Source organism: Gasterosteus aculeatus, chromosome 20, assembly GCF_964276395.1.
Source record: "Gasterosteus aculeatus chromosome 20, fGasAcu3.hap1.1, whole genome shotgun sequence".
Taxonomy (NCBI): domain Eukaryota; kingdom Metazoa; phylum Chordata; class Actinopteri; order Perciformes; family Gasterosteidae; genus Gasterosteus; species Gasterosteus aculeatus.
Window position 1 is genome coordinate 98807 of NC_135707.1, and position 19708 is coordinate 118514.

The 19708-nt window shown below is 45.4% G+C and overlaps 1 protein-coding gene across 7 annotated transcripts; it reads left to right on the forward strand.

Moving 5' to 3' along the window:
• The first annotated feature begins 538 nt into the window (after positions 1-538).
• kiaa0319 (KIAA0319 ortholog) lies at positions 539-19694 on the forward strand. 7 transcript variants are annotated; one of them, XM_078094198.1, is made up of 16 exons: positions 539-645; positions 1305-1432; positions 1547-1596; positions 3064-3692; positions 3851-3962; positions 8461-8605; positions 8677-8810; positions 8900-9051; positions 9438-9470; positions 17075-17213; positions 17298-17457; positions 17646-17782; positions 18071-18193; positions 18271-18361; positions 18433-18524; positions 18831-19694. In XM_078094198.1, exons 3-16 carry the CDS (start codon positions 1554-1556, stop codon positions 18872-18874), a joined length of 2034 nt encoding a protein of 677 aa, XP_077950324.1. In that variant the 5' UTR covers positions 539-645; positions 1305-1432; positions 1547-1553; the 3' UTR covers positions 18875-19694. The 7 variants fall into 7 exon arrangements, with proteins under 7 accessions (XP_077950324.1, XP_077950329.1, XP_077950330.1 ...); XM_078094203.1 differs by having other exon boundaries at positions 18856-19694; XM_078094201.1 differs by lacking the exon at positions 1305-1432 and adding an exon at positions 2909-2963 and having other exon boundaries at positions 622-645.
• Positions 19695-19708: the final 14 nt, after the last annotated feature.

Genomic DNA, 19708 nt, shown 5'->3' on the forward strand with positions numbered 1-19708 from the left:
TGAATCGGAATTCTTTCTGGTAAGTCACGTGTTGAACGGACCGGACACAAATGGTTGTGTTTAGGTCTGGAGAGCCGGACTGGGCTTCAATCCCACACTATGCTTATGTTCATAAATAGCGGACCAGATGAGGTCATGTGATCTCCCCCGAATCACTTCTTCACGCGTTCAATGTGGTTTCCCTTTGACGCTAACATTGTAAATACCCCCCTACGTATATCACAATCTGGATTATACTGGGAAAGGTACAGTTTGACCTCAAACACACAATGCATTTCTATCAATATTGTTTCCTTTAGAACCTAGAATTGTTCATCATGTAAGTCTCATTGGACTTCAGCTGGACCCAGTGCGCCCTCTGGTGGGTCTGGCTTATCACTACATGCTGTCACCTGTCATCGTACTGCTCCTTCTGGTTCTGTTAGACGGTCCGGTCCGGGTTCTCCGTCGCCAGGGAATGATGATGATGATGATGATGATGATGATGCAGCTGAAGTGGGGATGTCTGGAACCCTCATCACTGCTTAGCTGTCTGCTAGATGCTGGTAGTCGGTGTGGCGGAGTGCTCCATTACCGCTTAGACCGGATCCACCAGTGAGAACCCAGAGAGGAACCAGTGAGGAACCAGCGAGGAGCTACGCACAGGTGCGTTCATGGTCAGCTTTTAAACGTGGACGTTCCAATGTTTGAACGGTTAAATAGCACGACGCTGAATCTTTGTTTGTTTGCGGTGTGTGTTAAATAGCGTTAGTTTAGATTCTCTTACGTGTGTACGTGACTAGCTTACTGGCCTTCTAGCCTCCGGCTCATACTGTCGAAAATGTGGTAGAAATAAATGATTTAATGAGAAGGTTAACGTCATTAGTGGTCACGTGCTAGAGAAAATTGAAATATGTCTCACTCTACTGGTTGATTTTAACACAATTCCAAGTCTAAAAGGGGTTAAACCTGCTAGTTAATGGTTATGGAGTGAAGTTCAATCTGCATCCTGAGCAGACACACTTAAGAAGTTGGAGGTGTTGCGTAGTGAAATCAATGTATGCCGAATGTGAAAGTGATCAATGCAAACACTGAAGCTGATCTGCTTTATATGTCATTAATCATAATTCTGTATTGATAAGGATGGAAACTAACTGGTAAACATTTTGAAAGAAGTCTGGAGTAAACACCTTTCAAGAAGAGCAGACTGCGAAACATTTCTTTATTTGTCTTTTACAACTTTGAATACATCAAGTGGAACGCACTGATATGGTATATTGTAAAAAACAACAACGACGTTAGTACAGCTGTTTTGCTTGTCACAGGCATGACGATGCGCTTGTTTTGAGGCCCTGAGCAGCGTGTCGTGTGCTGCCGGGCGGGGCTTCGGCTGGCGCTGTCCGGCAGCGTGGTTCTTAAACGTTCCAGGAGTCATTACACACTACTGCAGCTTGTAAGCATATTTTGTGAGTATGAGTTACAGACAGATGTGTACTGAAGACCTGGGTACCGTTAATATGAATAATAATGACTAAAGACTGTAACGTTTGTGATGTGTTTGTTTCAGGCCGACAATGTGGGAGAAAATCTTTCTGCTGCTGCTTCACAGTGTCGAAGGTAAAACACCTAAAAATTTAGAAAATACAAATAAACAAACAACATCTGGATTCAAGTAAGTGAAGTAAAGTTGAAGAACCACAAACATGTATATAGACTGTACAATATATATATATATATATATATATATATATATATATATATATATATATATATATATATATATATATATATATATACACTAGGGTTGTCAACATCAACAGAGGCGCGACATCATAGGTATATATGTAAAGTTCTAGTTGTCGTCCGCATTGAGTCGAACATCCGCACGTGGCGGCCATCTTGCTATAGGCAGCTCGCTCACGGATAACTGCGTTAACTTGCTTCATTTTCAACCAATCTTTAAACGGTTTGGTTTGTTTTAAACGTCAGAGATGTAGTTATGAAACTGCATACTTATTTATTAATAATAATTGTTATGTTCTAAGAAATATAATAATGTTCTAAAATAGATTTTTCCTTTACAAATATACATCAAGAAATGCTGCATGTTGAAATCCCCAACCTGTACAGAGAGGCATTTATGACACTGCATACTTATAAATTATTATAATTATAACCATGGATTTTCACATGAAAATAACATTAAATAGAACAGATAATACATTCAATAAATAAACACATGCACAATGTATTCATGTTATTTATGTTAAATCAATATGTAGGCTACTAAAGCTCAGCATACAGAATGGCAACATGAGATATATGCATACTTTTTGTAATAGGAATAGGACAGCAGGAAGAGTCGCTAGTTAACTTTAATTTAATTCCACCCGGTGGAATTCTGCCTCCAAGATGATCAAATGTGTGTAGTTTTGTCTTTAAAATAACATTGTATGTGTATATATATATATATATATATATATATATATATACATTCTGTATTTGCTCATAAAGCCTGAGACGGGTCATTTGGCCGCTGCCAGTTTCCCCATCATTATAACAGATATATATAGCATGCACGTCAATACATTTATTCCTCTGTTGTTTCAGCCTTGCCTCTCTGAATATCGCCATGTTTGCATCATCTGAGGTTGCATGATCTGAAGGCACTATTATCTGCCGATAATATTGTAACGGACTGACGTGTTCTGTGAGCGAGGTTACACATTAAGAGTTTGTCCTTAATGGATTTTTTAACCCTTACATTACTTTTACTTTTATTCTTTCAGTAGTTTGGAAACCAGTACTTTTATACTTTTACTTGAATGTGAATACTTTTGAAACCTCTGCTATTGGGTGTATTCCATGTTTCCAAAACACACACAAATGACACAAGCCACAAATAATCTTTTTTTTTTTATGGCTGAAGGTGGGGCCACGCTCCATGGCCCTCTATGGGCCAGTCACCACTGATAATAATGATGGTAAAACCAACATCCACAGAAAGCAGAAAGACTGAGATTATTGAAGTTATTAAGCTCCTCACATGGAGCTTCCCAACATGAGAGATGTGTCGTGTTGCAGCTGCAGTGACGTCCCAGTGCCTGCAGGGGGCCACGTTCTCGAAAGCGGTGGTGTGCCCGCCGGTAACGTCTGGTGGCGTGCTGCGCGTCCCCGGCATGGTGTCTTTGCAGCAGTGCGTGGCGGCATGCTGCGACCTACCAGGCTACAACCTGGCCTGGATGTTCGAGGGACGCTGCTACGTCGTGAACTGTCAGGGCGATGAGTGTCGGCCCCAGCACAGACCCGGGGCCGATTCCTTCCTCGCCTTTCTGCGGAGAACGTCGCCCCATACCCTGGGGCTGCAGTCGCTGGTGAGGGGGGGGGCATACACAGGCCGCCTGAGGGCCCTCTCAGAGTCCTCAAAGGCCCCCGGGGACCTGGAGGACCTGAGAGGTCCCGGGTACCTGGAGGCCTTAGAGGACCTGGACCTGCTGGACGGACCCCAAATGGAACTCTCTGCCGGCACTCTGGAGGCAGCGTATCCAGAGGTAAGTCAGGAAGAGAGGGGGGAGTCTCTGGAGAGAAGAGACCAGTTAAACCAATCAGAGGCAGAGGAGGGTTTGGAGGGAGGGTGGACGCAAAGCAGAGACTCGTCGGGGTGGAAGGGAGACGGAAACATCTGGAGCCCGACTGGTGCTGCAGATACGACGGTGAGGGGTTCACTCCATCATATTACATATAAGTTCCGATGGATTTAAGGTGTGATGTTACGCTGATAGCCTAGCTTAGCATAAAGACTAGAAGCATTGAGAACTGCTAACCTGGACAGAGTTATATTAGTTTATTAAGATGTTTATTTACTTCACAGAACAATACACGAAGCAGCGTAGATCGAACGACTGTCTACTCCCATCGCAACCATATAAGGACTCCCGCTCCAGCTCAGCCCCATCGGCCAATCAGCACGTCCCTGCAGCCAGGTATAGGTTATAGTATGACGTCATGGTTACAAACCCCTCCAGAAAAAAGTATTTATGATAACAATCATGAATCATAATGTTGAAATAACCTCTATTACAGCCCCAACAAGGATTAGTTTGAAATCATCATCATGTACAGCAAGTACAGGTACATCGGACCGGAAAATTAACTCTAAGAGTTTTGCTGTGTAGGTGGCCGTGGGGCAGTCATGGTCCCTAAAGGGTTAATTATTAGGGGTGTAACGATTAATTTCAACAACGATTCGATTCGATTCGAATCGCGATTCATGGTTGCCGATCGATTCATGGACGATCTGGGTTCATTTAGAACGATTCGATTCGATTCAGTGACTTGAAATCGATTCAGTGACTTTACTGGACAGTGCAGGCAAAGTTTCCGAGATCCCTGTTATTTCTTGTAAGGAAATCAGGTTTAAATTAATTGTGGATATTATAAACAAGCAAACAACAATTAATGGCAAATGTATAAACCTTTTATTTGAATCAAGTGCCATTTTCCATGTAAACATTACACAATAATTACACAATGTTTGGATCAATTCACAGAAAGTGCCATCTCTTTGGCAGCAGGTAAAATCAAATCCTCCCTAATGGCGTGTGGCTTCCCGGTTTTTGCTATCAGCTTTGCTACTTGGTAGGACACCTCAACTGCCTTGGCGTTTTCACTCCCAGTAACACACGTGGATTCAATGGTTTTCTTACGGCTCATATACTCTTTTAGCTTGTTTTCGAAAAATTCTCGAGGCTTCGATGAGTATTGGCCATGTTTGGTTTCTAGATGGCGGCGCAGCTTGCATGGTTTCAGTGACTCGTTTGCTTGCACCTCCGAGCATAGCACACAGATGGGCAAGGGATCGTCTTCTGGTCCTTTACTGGTAAATCCCAGTGATAGGTACTCCTTTTTTTAGTTTTCAGGAATTCATTATCTGAGGACTTGCTTGTTGCGTTTGATTCATCAGCTTTCCTTTTCCCACCTACTAGCCACCGCTCCATTGTACAATTTTCCCCACCAATATTGAGGTAGCTTATTGTGTCAACTAAGACTCTTTTCGATCTTCTCCAACCTCCTCGAACCCCCTAGTCCTCCTCCCCCCTCCCCCTTCTTCCAGGAGACTTTGTCAACTACTTTCCTCACCTGTCTCATCAACAATGCTCTGTTATCTGGCTGTTTTCCCAATTCTCTGAAGGAAGCAAGAGTTAACCCTCTCCTGAAGAAACCCACCCTCAACCCTTCTGAAGAAAACAACTACAGACCGGTCTCTCTTCTTCCCTTTTTGTCCAGAACTCTTGAACGTGTGATCTTTAACCAACTCTCCTCCTATCTCCACCGTAACAACCTCCTTGACCCCCACCAGTCAGGCTTCAAGGCCGTTCCACAGAGACTGCTCTCCTTGCTGTCCCAGAGCAACTCCACACTGCTAGAGCTCCTCTCTGTCCTCTGTCCTCGTCCTTCTGGACGTCTCTGCTGCATTTGACACAGTCAACTAGCAGATCCTTATCTCCTCCCTTCAGGAACTTGGTGTCTCAGGCTCTGATCTCTCCCTTCTCTCGTCCTACCTCGACGGCCGCACCTACCGGGTAACCTGGCGAGGATCTGTGTCGGAACCTTGTCCTCTTACTACTGGAGTTCCTCAGGGTTCCGTCCTGGGTCCCCTCCTCTTCTTGCTCTACACCAACTCTCTCTCTAATTATCTCCTTCCCTCACTCGGACACCCAGGTGGCGGCACGGATCTCTGCCTGTCAGAAAGTGACAAGTGAAAGTGACGTGTGCAGTGAGAAAGAAAGTGACCAGTGGGATGTCAGAGTCAGTCAGTGGGGGACCAGCTCTGTTGATGAGCCCGACTGCCAGGGGGAAGAAACTGTTTGTGTGGCGGGAGGTCTGAATCCTGATGGACATCAGCCTCATGCCAGATTGAAGGGGCACAAACTGTTTTTGTCCGGGGTGAGAGGGGTCGGCTACCATCTTTTTAGCCCTGAAGCGAGCTAAATACATCGTAGCCGACCCCTCTCACCCCTGGACGCTCAGGTGGTGGCACGGATCTCTGCCTGTCTGAATGACATCTCTCAGTGGATGTCTTGTATCCCTATGGTTGAATGTACTTATTGTAAGTCGCTTTGGATATAAGCGTCAGCTAAATGACATGTAATGTAGTGGATGTCCGCTCACCATCTTAAAATCAACCCCGACAAGACTGAACTACTTCTATTTCCGGGAAAAGATTCTCCGACCCAGGACTTGACGGTCAACTTTGGCAACTCCATGTTAACGCCCACTTTGACTGCAGGAACCTCGGCGTGACGTCGACAGCCGACTCTCCCTGACTGCAACATCACTGACAACACCATCCTGTAGATACTCGCTCTACAACATCAGGAGAACACGTCCTCTTCTCACTCAGAAGGTACTGATTCAGGCTCTTGTCGTCTCCCTCCTGGACTACTGTAACTCTCTCCTGCAGGTCTCCTGCTACCTCCATTCAGCCTCTGCAGCTCATCCAGAATGCAGCAGCTCCACTGGTCTTTAACCTTCCTAAGTTCTCCCTCACTCCTCCACTCCTCCGCTCTCTTCACTGGTACCGGTGGCTCATCCAGTTCTAAACACTGGTGCTCACGTACCAGGCTGTGAATGGATGGGGTCCAGCTTACATCCAGGACCTGGTCCATCCCGACCCGCGCTCTCCGCTCTGCATGTGATAAACTGCTTGTTCCTCCTCACTGAGAGCAAAACACTCGACTAGATCTCCACTCTTTGCTGTCCTGCTCCTAAATGGTGGAAGGAGGTCTCTGAAGACATCAGGACCACAGAGAGCCTTCACATCTTCAGACTAAAGACACACCTCTTCAGACTCTACCTCCACTAACACACTAACTACCTGTAGCACTTAAATTGTACTTGTAACGTCACTTATCTATAGCAATTGTAAATTGGCTTATTTGAGCAAATTGCACTTTCTTCTTCTTTGTACCCTATGGTTGAATGCACTTATTGTAAGTCGCTTGGGATAAAAGCGTCAGCTAAATGAAATGTAATGTAATGTAATGCTTGTCGTCCGCAATGAATGGACAGTAAAAGCACTGCTCATTCTACTATTTCTTTTTTTTCATCACACTGAACATCTGCTCACACATGTAAGTAGAGCCAAACAACACCAGCAGCCTCTGTGGCGTCCTCCTCATGTTTGGAAACTTGGCTTCGCTTAGTGAAGTATAGAATGCAGCCAGGTTAAGGGAGTTGAACTTCTCCTTTAAGATGGCGTCAGATTGAAGATCAATGAGTTCCAATTGCAACTCCTGTTGCACCGTTTCATAGTCTTGTGACAGGGGACACGGCAGAATTCTCTGTGCAGGTTGTCCAGTGATTTGCTGTATTTCTTCACATGTTGAGGGGCCTCTTTTTCAGTGTCGCTAGTGTGGGGAAATTTGTTTGAAATTTGTCTTGAGAATAAAGTCAACTTGGCTTTGAAGGCCCTCCCATTTGTGTACATTTCATGCACAAACGGATCTTTCCCTTGTAGCTTCATGTTCAGCTCATTCATGTGTCCACAGCAAAAGCAAAATCACAAAGCCAATCTGCGTCGCTCAGCTCTGGAAAATCATCAGCTTTCCCGATTAACTCCAAAAATGCGCTAATCTCCCCTTTGAGCTCCCACACTCGTCGACATACTTTCCCCAAACTTAGCCAGTGGACACGAGAGTGATACAGCAAGTGCTGGTGATCAGCATCACTTTCCTCAAGGAACTGAATAATTTGCCGATGCTGAAGTCCCCTCGCTCGTATACAGTTAACAAGTTTTACGACTGGCTTCACTATGTTCCCGACTTGAGTTAAGAAACATCGCTGCTGGTCTTTGCCGTCATCGTGCTTCGGGAAATTCAAGTCGAAACAAAGAAGTGTTACAGCGGTCTTTTCTATAATTTATAATTCATAATACTCGGCAGGCGGAGTCAAAACGCCCAACGGGCCTGCAGGCCGTAGTTTGCCCACCCTTGGTCTAAACAATTAGACCTAAACAACGCACATATTGCAAATATACACCACAAGAATAAACTGTAAAAATACAAGTTTATTTAATACCATTATTTAATAAACATTTTTATGTTTGAATTTTGACAGGGTAGGCAGTGCCATTAGACATTAAGCTGAGTTAATGTCAGGTCAGACTACAGGGGAGCAACACAAGAACAATTAGAAACACTAGTTTCTAATTGTTTCTAACTCAATCCACAAACTTCCTCCAGTAAGAAAAAGACCGTATCCTTTATCAGCCCTGTGGCCAAGTTATTCTCTACTCCACGGAGTGGGAGTTTAGGTGTCTTGCTCAGGGACACTTCGACGTGGGAGATGGAGCAGCCAGGGTTTAAACCACCAAAGCTACGGTTACCGGCGAGCTCTCTGTACTCCACGGTCGCCACAAAGAAGAAGGAACAGTGAGTGTACACCAGTACATGTTAGTTCATGTCGTCTTTGTCTGATCAGTATCAGAGGTTGGGGTGTCAAACCGTGGCCCGGTGGTGGGTCGGAACAGGAAGTTGCTCCTCCCGGTCAGCAGCTTGTTGCTCGATGGCGGCGGCGACATCAGTGACGACGTTGGCATTGAGAGCTACCGCTTGGACGCCGTCAGGTATGAGGCCTGATCAGGAGATCCGTAACATTCCTTAGGCCTCTGTACCCACTCAGCTGTGCTTTCTGCAGTGGGCCGCTTGGGGTAAGACTGGATGGGGCGGATCAGGCAGTCAACACAGCAACGGGCATCCAGGCAGACACGTTCAGGCTGACCGTGCCCGACCAGCAGGGGTCAGCGTCGCTGAGTGTCAGAGTGCATGAAGGTCAGAGGGTTCACTTCATAATGGTGTGGGGGGGGGGGGGCAGCTGTACCAGACCTCCATGTTGTTTCTTGTCCTTCTCCCCCCTGCAGCCCCCAGTCCCCCCCCTGTGGCCCACGCCAGCGGCAGCCACACCGTTTCTCTTCCCAACAGCTCTCTGGTTCTTAGGGGCTCCGTAACCGACGGAGACCAGACGGATGTCCACTACCTTTGGATCAGAGACAGCCAAAGTCCTGCTGCTGGGGTCAGTAGTTCTGGATTACAGGAAATTATACTTTAATTATTATTATCATATTATTAATATTGTATCATCATCATCAACATACTGTATTATTATTATTAAAGCTTTTTTAGAGTAGATTAGCTCCATAGATTGGATTACACAAGACAACAGTAGATTCTAATTTAAATACGCATTATTTTTATTATTATTAATATAATGTATTTATAATATATGATGTAATAATAGTAATTTAAATATGGGGGGACAAGTCGGCCAAATTCAGCTTTTTGGCGTTTTTCCGTAGTTTTCTGACTGCGTTTTTTTTATTTTTATCGACTTCATATTTTTGTTTTTGCTGAACAACAATCAACCAAGGGGCTCAACAGTTGAGACATTACCTCCGTCAGGCTCGGACAGGAGAATTTGGCACGATCCATAAGGTACGATAACACTACCAACTTCCATTGTAGAGGGCGGCATGGTAAGGCTAGCAGGTTTGCACTGTGTGGGTCGTTAACCTACTACTAAATGTTAGCCAACAACGACTTCTGCTTATTGATAGCTAATGTTACTCTCTGGTTGGTCAAAAAACTGGTGGGTGGTGTCATCTTTTTTATCGATGGCACGCAATCGACTGAACGTCATAACGATGTTGTTACGTATCATCGCACCTTTGTTAGTGGGTATAAGGAAATCCTTGACTTTTCATATACGGTATACAGCGTATACCTGCGTGTCACGTAGACTACACTACTGATATATTTCATACATATATATATATATAAAACTTTTCTCTTTTGGTGACATTTTCTTATCTACAAGCACAAAAGGGTCAACAATATCAATGCTGAGAACAAATGAAATACTAATTTGAGGCTTTATTATTTCCTGGCCTTTGTTTCAGTGTTTTTGACACCACTTCAAGATGTCAATTAAGTGACAGCATCTTGTCTCGCAGGCTTGAGGGTGCATTGGAAAACTGGAAAAAATCTATTTTTTACTCTGCTGGGTGACGAACATAGTATAGACGAATGAGATTACAAATTGACTGTATTGTGCTTTTTTTAACTTTTTCTAGCAGGCAATTAAAATGAAAAAGATATTGGTGGGGACAATCGTCTTTCCCAAACTTTGGTTGTGACTAGTCCCTAATGGCCATGTGCAGACCTACGCCCTTGCCTTCAGACATTGATGATGCTTAATCATGATTATTGTGAGTTGAAATGCTTTGGCCGTGGCAAACAATCATTGGTAATGGAAAATCTGCATGTGATAAACTGCTTGTTCCTCCTCACTGAGAGCAAAACACTCGACTAGATCTCCACTCTTTGCTGTCCTGCTCCTAAATGGTGGAAGGAGGTCTCTGAAGACATCAGGACCACAGAGAGCCTTCACATCTTCAGACTAAAGACACACCTCTTCAGACTCTAACTTGACTAAAAGACTAACAATGTAAATTGTAGCACTTAAGTGCCATTATAAGTACATTTTATCTATAGCTAATTGTACATTCGAAAGGGTAGGAAAGGGTAATGTTGGTTTATGATGGCAGTAATAGTAATATGATTAATATGTAAAATAATAATAATGATGATGGTGTCGGCAGGGCCACGGCAGGAGGCAGGAACAGGGATCAGATAGAACCATGATCCATGGAAACCTGTGAGGCGAGAAAGCACAAAAAACTTCGTGGAAGAAACAAAGTTAGTAATAGTTAATGTTTACAGCAATAGAAATGGGAATATCAATGATGTTAGAAGCGGTAGGTGTCTGCGGGCCAGGCAGGAGTCAGGACCAGTCCAGACGGTGCATTTGGGCATTAATCAAACGTGCATTAATAAAAACATGGATTATTAGAGCAGAAGGAGAGAGTGAGAGAGGAGCTCTGTGTGTCCCCCGTCCCCCGGCAGTCTAAGCCTATAGCAGCTTAACTAAGGGGCTAACCTGAGCCAGCCCTAACTATAAGCAATATCAAAGAGGAACGTTTTAAGCTTTATCTTAAATTAGCTGACCGAATCTGCCCCCCGGACTGAAAGTGGAAGCTGGTTCCACAAAAGCGGGCCTTGATAACTAAAGGCTATCGACCACCAGCCCCTCGCACTCTCCTCCACCGACGTGTGTGCGGCACTGAGCAGGATTAATGCACGTAAGGCTGCTGGCCCTGATGGCGTCCCCGGACGCGTGCTCACGGCCTGTGCTGGGCAGCTAGCTGAGGTCCTGACTGACATATTCAACCTGTCACGAGCCTAAGCTACTGTCCCCACGTGCTTTAAAACCACCTCCATCGTGCCAGTGCCAAAGCACTCCACCACAGTGAGCCTAAATGACTTCCGCCCAGTTGCACTCACTCCAACCATCATGGAGTGCTTCGAGAGGCTGGTCCTGGCCCACCTCAAAACCTGCTTACCACCCACACTGGACCCCTTCCAATTCGCTTACCGCAAGAACAGGAGTACGGAGGATGCCATCTCCACGGCATTACACTCCGCCCTTTCTCACCTGGACAATAACAACAGCTATGTGAGGATGCTATTCATAGATTTCAGTTCAGCTTTCAACACTGTCATCCCCTCCAAACTAATCACGATACTCAGTCACCTGGGTATCAACACTTCCCTCTGTAACTGGATACTGGACTTCCTATCCAACAGACCCCAGTCTGTTAGGGTAGAGAACCACACCTCCTCAACCCTCATCCTGAACACCGGCGTGCCACAGGGCTGTGTGCTAAGTCCTCACCTCTACTCCCTCTGCACCTATGACTGCACACATGTACACGGTTCTAATACCATTGTCAAGTTTGCAGACGACACAACGGTGATTGGCCTCATCAGTGACAACGATGAGTCGGCCTACAGAGAGGAGGTCCAGCACCTGGCGGTGTGGTGCGCCGACAACAACCTGGCTCTCAACATCAAGAAGACCAAAGAGCTAATTGTGGACTTCAGGAAGCAAGCTGGCACACACATCCCCATCCATATCAACGGGACGGAGGTTGAGCGTATCGCCAGCTTCAAGTTCCTGGGTGTCCACATCTCTGAGGACCTCTCTTGGACCCTCAACACCTCATCCCTGGTAAAGAAAGCACACCAGCGTCTCTTCTTCCTGAGGAGACTGAAGAAGGCCCATCTGTCTCCTCAGATCCTAGAGAATTTCTACCGCTGTACCATAGAGAGCATCCTTACAAACTGCATCTCAGTATGGTACGGGACTGTCGCGGACCGTAAATCACTGCAGAGGGTGGTGAAAACTGCCCAACGCATCACCGGTCCCTCACTCCCCACCATTGAGGCTGTCCAGAGCAAGAGATGTTTGCGGAGGGCACGCAGCATCGAAAAGGACAGTTCTCACCCCAGCCACAGACTGTTTGCCCTCCACCCCTCTGGGAGGCGCTACAGGGTGCTCCGTTACCGGACCAGCAGGTTCAGGAACAGCTTCATCCCTGCGGCTGTCACTCTACTGAACTCTGCCCCCCCTGAGCTCTGAACTCTGCCCCCCACCCCCACACACACATCTCCCTCAGTGACTGTACTTCCCCCTCCACCCTGGCTTGACTGCCACACACCATCCTCCAGCCACTTATACCTACAATACCTCTCAAATATAATATTACTAATACGTCTTTCACATCATCTCACTTATTACCACCACTAATACTTATATCATATCACCTAGACTTCTTACCTCAATTGCTGCTATTCTTGTCCCAATTACTGTTCATATTGCATATCCATTTCTTACTGTTCATATTGCATATCTATTTCTTACTGTACATATCTATTTATTCACTTATTACACTTTACATATGCACATACTCTGCACCTTTTGCTATTTTGCACTTCTGGTTGGATGCTAAACTGCATTTCGTTGCCTCAGTACTTGTACTCTGTGCAATGACAATAAAGTTGAATCTAATCTAATCTATGAGATAAGACGGTGCCTCACCAGCAAGTGCCTTGAAGGTGAGGAGTACCGTAAATTCTATTTTTGATTTAACAGGGAGTAAGTGCAGAGAAGCTAATACAGTAGTAATATGATCCCTTTTCTTAGTTGTTAATACACATGCTGCACCATTCTGAATCAAGTGGAGAGGTTTACAAGAGCAGCCTTTTAACAAAGAATTACAGTAATCCAGTCGAGAAGTAACAAACGCATGAACTCATTTTCTCTGCATCACTTTGAGACAGGAAGTTCCTGATTTTCGATATATTCCGTAGATCAGGTAGATTCAACAGGAATCCGCGGAGGTACTGCAAGTGGCCGTTGCAATTTTTTGGCAGTTTTGGGCGGTCTTTTTCCACAAATTTTAAATGTCTTCAGAATCAGAATTGTATTTATTATCTTTAAATACACATTAACATGAGTCCAACATATTGTAGCAAACAATAAATTAATGGAGAAGACGTTATCTTTCAGTCCGCAACACACATTCAGCTACCCACAGGAGCTCTGCTGGGCACCGGTTCATTCATAGCTACTTTCATGCAAATACGACAGTACAGGCACCAGCCAATCAGATCGCGTTTATGCTCAAAAATAAAAGATGGTTGACCAAACTCCGTAGAATAGGGGGTCCCTGCTCCATCTCACCATCAGTTTGGGGGTCCTTGGCCTGAAAAACATTGAAGAGCCCTGCCGTAGATGAGAAAAGGCAGTCCTTGAAGTCTTCTTTATATGAGAGTTGAAGGACATATCCTGGTCGAAGAGAACTCCAAGATTCTTGATGGTGCTGCTGGATACCAGAGCAATTCCATCCATAGAAACTGTGTCATGTGACAGCTAACTTTCGAAGGCACTCTGGGCCTTTAGATAATTTAACTTATAACTGTTTTGTCTGAGTTTAGCATCAAGAAGTTGCAGGTATTGATGTCTCCAAGACATTCTTGAAGTCTAACATGTTGGTCGGGCTGTTCCTGCTTTATCGACAGATGAGTATTGTCTGCATAACAATGGATCATTTTATGCAGTACTTTCTGATGACATCGGCCAAAGGAATCATACAGTGGGTACGGAAAGTATTAATAATAATAATAATAATTGGTTTTATATAGCGCTTTTCTAAATGTCTCAAAGACGCTTTAACATAGTCGAAGGGGGGACGGTGTGAGGCAGACAGGCAGGAGACGAGACACGAGGGGCGACATATACGGGCCGATCGCTTACAACTACATAGACTGAAGGGTAGGGGAAGGGAGGGGGCTACGGGTAAGCAGATGAGAAAATATGTGTTTTATGGCGGGACTGGAATGTGGTGATGGAGTCGGAGTCTCTGGTGAGAATGGGGAGTGAGTTGCAGAGCTTGGGAGCTGCCCTGGAGAACGCTCTGTCCCCAAAGCTGAGTTTGGATGTGGGGGTGAGAAGTAGTCTGGCCGAGGTGGATCTGAGGGACCGATGAGGTTGGTAGGGGAAAGGAGTTCAGAGAGATAGGGAGGAGCAAGTTGGTGGAGGGCTTTGTAGGTGAGGGTCCGGTGGGAGACGGGGAGCCAGTGGAGGTCTTTCAGGAATGGGGTGATATGGTGCCATGATTTGGTGTGGGTGAGTAGTCGTGCAGCTGCATTCTGGACCAGTTGTAATTTATTCATGGAGGTGTTGCTGATGCCGTAGAGAAGTGAGTTGCAATAGTCAAGACGGGAGGAAATGAAAGCGTGGATGAGTTTCTCTGCTGTAGGGGGTGTGAGAGACGAACGGATTTTTGCGATGTTGCGTAGGTGGAAGAAGGATATTTTGACCAGTTGACGGATGTGTGGCTCAAGGAAGAGGGTGGAGTCGAATATTACGCCAAGGTTGCGTGCCTGGGGGGAGGGGGAAACAGAGATGGCATCGATGTTGAGTGTGAGGTTGTTGGTTTTGGTGAGGGTGAGTTGTGTTTTGTCGCTGTTGAGTTTGAGAGAGTTCTGTTGCATCCAGGCTTTAATTGCAGAGAGGCAGGCGTTGATGTGGGAGAGCGGTGGGTTGTGAGGGGTGTTGGTGCTGAGGTAGATCTGAGTGTCGTCAGCATAGCAGTGGAAGTCCAGGTTGAAGTGACGAAGGATCTGACCGAGGGGGGATAAGTAGATTATGAACAGGAGTGGACCTAGTACAGAGCCTTGGGGGACACCTTGTGTAACTGTGGATCTGGCAGAGGAGTTTTTGTGAAGGGAGATGAAGTGAGATCTGTTCGTGAGGTATGACTGGAGCCAGCTGAGTGCAGTACCTTCGATACCGATGGCTTGGAGTCTGGTGAACAGGATAGTGTAACTCACGGTGTCGAAGGCTGCACTTAGGTCCAGGAGGATGAGGATGTTGAGGGCTGCGGTGTCGGCAGAGGTGAGGAGGTTTCTTGAGTATGGGGGTGACAGCAGCTTTTTTGAAGGCTGAGGGGACAAGTCCATGGGACAGTGAGGAGTTAAAGAGGTCGGTAAGGTAGGGGCATAGCACAGGGAGGCAGGTCTTCAGCAGGGTGGTGGGGGGGGTCCAGGGAGCAGGTGGTGGGCTTGGATGTGCTGATGAGTTTGGCAATGGTTGCCGAGTCAACAGGGGCGAACCGGGAGAGGCGGTGTAGGGGAGGAGGGGACAAGGGGTCCAGCAGGATGGAGAAGAAGGGGCTTGGTGTGGTTGCTGCTGGGTCAGACACAGGGAGCAGTGAATTATTGATCGTGGTGATTTTGTCGCTGAAGAACTGAAGAAATGAGTTACATAGATCAGGCAAGGGGTCAGTGAGGGTACAATTATACATTCTTTGAGCTCCCAGAAACATTTACAGCAGAAACAATCCCAGTCTTAAAGGTCAACATTCCTACTCAGCAAGACAATTGAAAGAAAGGTGGTAATATCTGAAAGTTAAAAAACGTTTTAATATTTAAATTTTTTTAACTTTATTCCCTTGTTTTATACTAACCCATAGCCTTATTCTACTAACCCATTGCATTAGCATTTCATTCCACTTTATTTCATTACTTGTGCACTGTTGTCTTGTCTGTCTACTGTCGCGCACTAACCGCCAAGACAAATTCCTTGTATGTTTGACATATTTTGGCTAATAAATGTTTCCTGATTTCTGATCCTGATCCTTCCTGATCCTGAAGAAATCTGTATCCCAGAATTTAACGCTGATGTGGAAATCTTGATCGGGACTAATGCACCAAAACTAACGGAGCCCTAGGAAATCATCAACAGCCAAGGTGATGGACCTTATGCCGTGAGGACACTATAGGGGTGGGTTGTCAGCGGCCCTTTGAAGGGCAATAGTGGTTGTTGTCAGAGAACCTGCTCAACAATATATGCCAATAGGATAGCCATTGTCAGACAGGAAGAGCTGTTGGTCTCCCAGTACAATCAGGATTTCAATGAAAAGTTACTGGAGGAGAAGCAGGAATGTCATTACTGCATGCACTTACCTGTCACAGTGGATGACATCACAATGCCAAACAACAGGGACATCACCAGAGCAAAATCTTCCATTATTCGCTTCTGTCAGCAAGCATCATTCAAGGAAGGAATCTCTTCATTGGAATGTGGAGCATCTGGTGTATGGCAAATCAGTAATATCTACAGATTGGATCCTGTGTTGAAAGATGACTTGATAAAAGTGGGTGCAGCTTTACCTGAGGAGCTAAAGCATCCTGCAATACTCAATTTTTTCTTATTTCAGCGATCGCCACCGAGCTAATAGCTAAAATGCGCAAAATCTCTAACCTGTTACTTTGAGTGTGCAGTGATATGGAATGCTCGGGTCAATGTGAACAGCAACCAGGCAGTGCACCACCCGTAGTGGTGCTCAAGCACCTGCTCTTTTAATCTAATTGATTAATCCATTCATTTTGACAGCCCCAATTAAAATACATAGATTGTATGGTAGATTAACATAGATTTATCCCATATTATATTTTAAGTGTAATCACATTAGAGTGACTTTGAATTATTTGATATAGAACTACATTTGAATTACAGGAATTTAATGACCTCCATGAAGGTCAGCTGATCAATACCGTCCAATCATAAAGCAGGAGTACCTGGATTCAGTGATGAACTGATATTGATATCTGTGATTGATGTCTGTCGGCAGGACGTCCTGTACAGCTCTGAGACTCAGGCCTCCCTCTACCTGTCCAACCTAGTGGAAGGAACCTACCTTTTCCAGCTGAGGGTGACTGACGCTCAGGGGCGTTCAAGCACATCCACGGCCACCGTTGAGGTCCGACCTGGTAGGTCCCGATCGATTTATGGTTATTGATTGATTGATTGATTGATCGCCAGGTGGCTAAAGAGGGTTGGTTGTGTCTCCGTAGAGCCGGGGGGGGTTGAGGAGGTGGAGCTGGAGATGCTGGTGTCGGTGTCTCAGGTGAGCGTGGCTCAGAGGGACACGGTGGTCCGACAACTCGCCGCACTTATCCATGTCCTGGACAGCGAGGTCCAGGTTCGAGCTCTGCAAGGCCACTCCCACCGCAGGTACTGAGTTTACTGACTGGTTCACTCACTGGTACACTGACTGTTTTGCTGACTGGTTCGTTGACTGGTTTGCTAACTTGTTTAATGACCATTTCATTGACTGGTTCATTGACTGGTTCACTGACCGGTTTACTGACTTGTTTACTGACTGTCTTGCTGACTGGTTTAATGTGTCTGTGTTGGTGCAGCACGGTGTTGCGGTTCTCTGTCCTCGGCCCCTCAGAACCAATCTCTGGCTCCCGGCTGGTGGTTCTGCTGAGAAACCAGTTGCTCAGCGAGAAGAGCGACTACCTGCTGTTCAGGGTCCTGAGAGTCGACACTGTTTGTGAGTTTAAACAAGGTCCGGTTCACTATAGAGACCAGACCAGGTTCACTACAGGGATCAGTACCGGTTCACTTTAGAGACCGAGAACCTGCTCATAACAGAGACCAGGACCCTTTTTCTTGCAGAGAGCCTGCAAGTCCCCTGAATACCCATTTCACATGATCCTGTTGTTTCCTTGTTTAGCCGATTTCTTTAAAGGCCTTTAAAGAAAGGCCTGGTTTAACTTGAAGGCCTTTAACAACATGTAACTGACTTTAACACGAATCTACACCCCATGTCCTTTTTCAGTGTGCCTGCTTCGCTGCTCGGGGCGAGGTCAGTGTGATCCAATCACAAAGGAGTGTGCATGTGACCCCTTCTGGACGGAGAACCTGGTTCGCCTATACCTTGGTGATGGAGAGAGCAACTGTGGTATAAACATGCTTTAGTTATCAGACTAAACCAGGAGGGGCCATGTGGTTCTGTGCTCACCCTGTTCTTCCCGTCAGAGTGGAGGGTGCTGTACGTCATCTTGACCAGCTTCCTGCTCATGGTCTCCATCCTGTGCCTCAGCTGGATCTTCATCTGCTGCTGCAGGAGGTGAACACGTCTACAGAACTCATGGTTTCACCTCATGTCCTCTGTTGGTCTAACGGCCTGTTTGTATTCAGGAGGAGACAGACCAGAGTGAGGAGGAAAACCAAATACACCATGCTTGATAACATGGACTTGCAGGAGAGGGTGGAGCTCAGACCCAAATTCAGTGAGTCTGTAACATAGAGCGTCATTGATCCTAAAAAAACCCTCAACAGAGCTTGGATCCCCCACTGACTGACTCTGGCATCCCTTTTTCCACCGGTCACTTTCTTTACACTTTTAACTTTTATTCCTTTATTTTTCAATTGTTTATTCTATATCCGCCTAACCCATAGCCTTATATTATATTTTATTTTCAGAGGTTGAGATACAGAGGGCAGTGTTCACTCATTTTATTTGGAAAGAGCAGCATTTATAAAAGGACCACAACAGTGTTTAGTTTTTTTGATGAGATTTTCTTGTTTTACATTAGGAATCAAACCCCTCACTTTCTGCAGGTATCAAACACCAGTCTGATGAAGTCAGAGTCTGAGCTGGACAGCGACCAGGACACCCCGTTGAGCTCCTGATCCATCTCTTGATCTTTAACCCATCTCCTTTCTCCACAAGTTCAAGTTATTCTTGAAAACCTTATAGAAATAGCAGAAAATGTGGAAGTTTACTAGGGAGTACTAAGCTGACGTTTCTGCTTGGTTGGATTCTGGACAGAAGGTCTCAGCATCGCTGTACATTACTATTTATGAGAGATGCGTCGGATCAATTTCACATAGACGCACTTTTCAACATCAGGGGGCACAAAAGTAGAATAAAGAAATCCAGGATAAGTGAAAAAGTGCAGCTTGACTTAGTTTGATCTTAATCTGTTTCACATTTGCCGACCCGGAAGGAGAAGCTCAGTCAATCCAGGTGCACACAGCTGGATCAGTGCACGTTGACGGCTTTCTTAAGAAGACCACGGTGTCCATCACAGATCTACTGATGCACAGATGGAGAAGACGCGCGCGGCGTATTTTTCATCCACTGAGCAGCAACTAATTATGGAAACTTATGAGATGAAGCATCTAATATGTAAAAAATGAAATATTGCAGCTGTAATTAAACAGAGACAGTTGAGGACCGACTGAATGTAGAAGGATTTAAAAAGATTTAGTTACTAGGGAAGCTGTACACCGTTTTGTGTCCGTTTTATTGCTGTATCTGTTTATGTGCTAAATGTGCTGGTTTTACTGTAAAGTGTCTTTGAGTAGCCTACCATGTAAAGCACTATATAAATAAAATGTATTATCAGCCTACTTTGCCTTAAAAGTGAAAATAAATCACTATTAGATGCCTGCCTATTTGATCTAACTT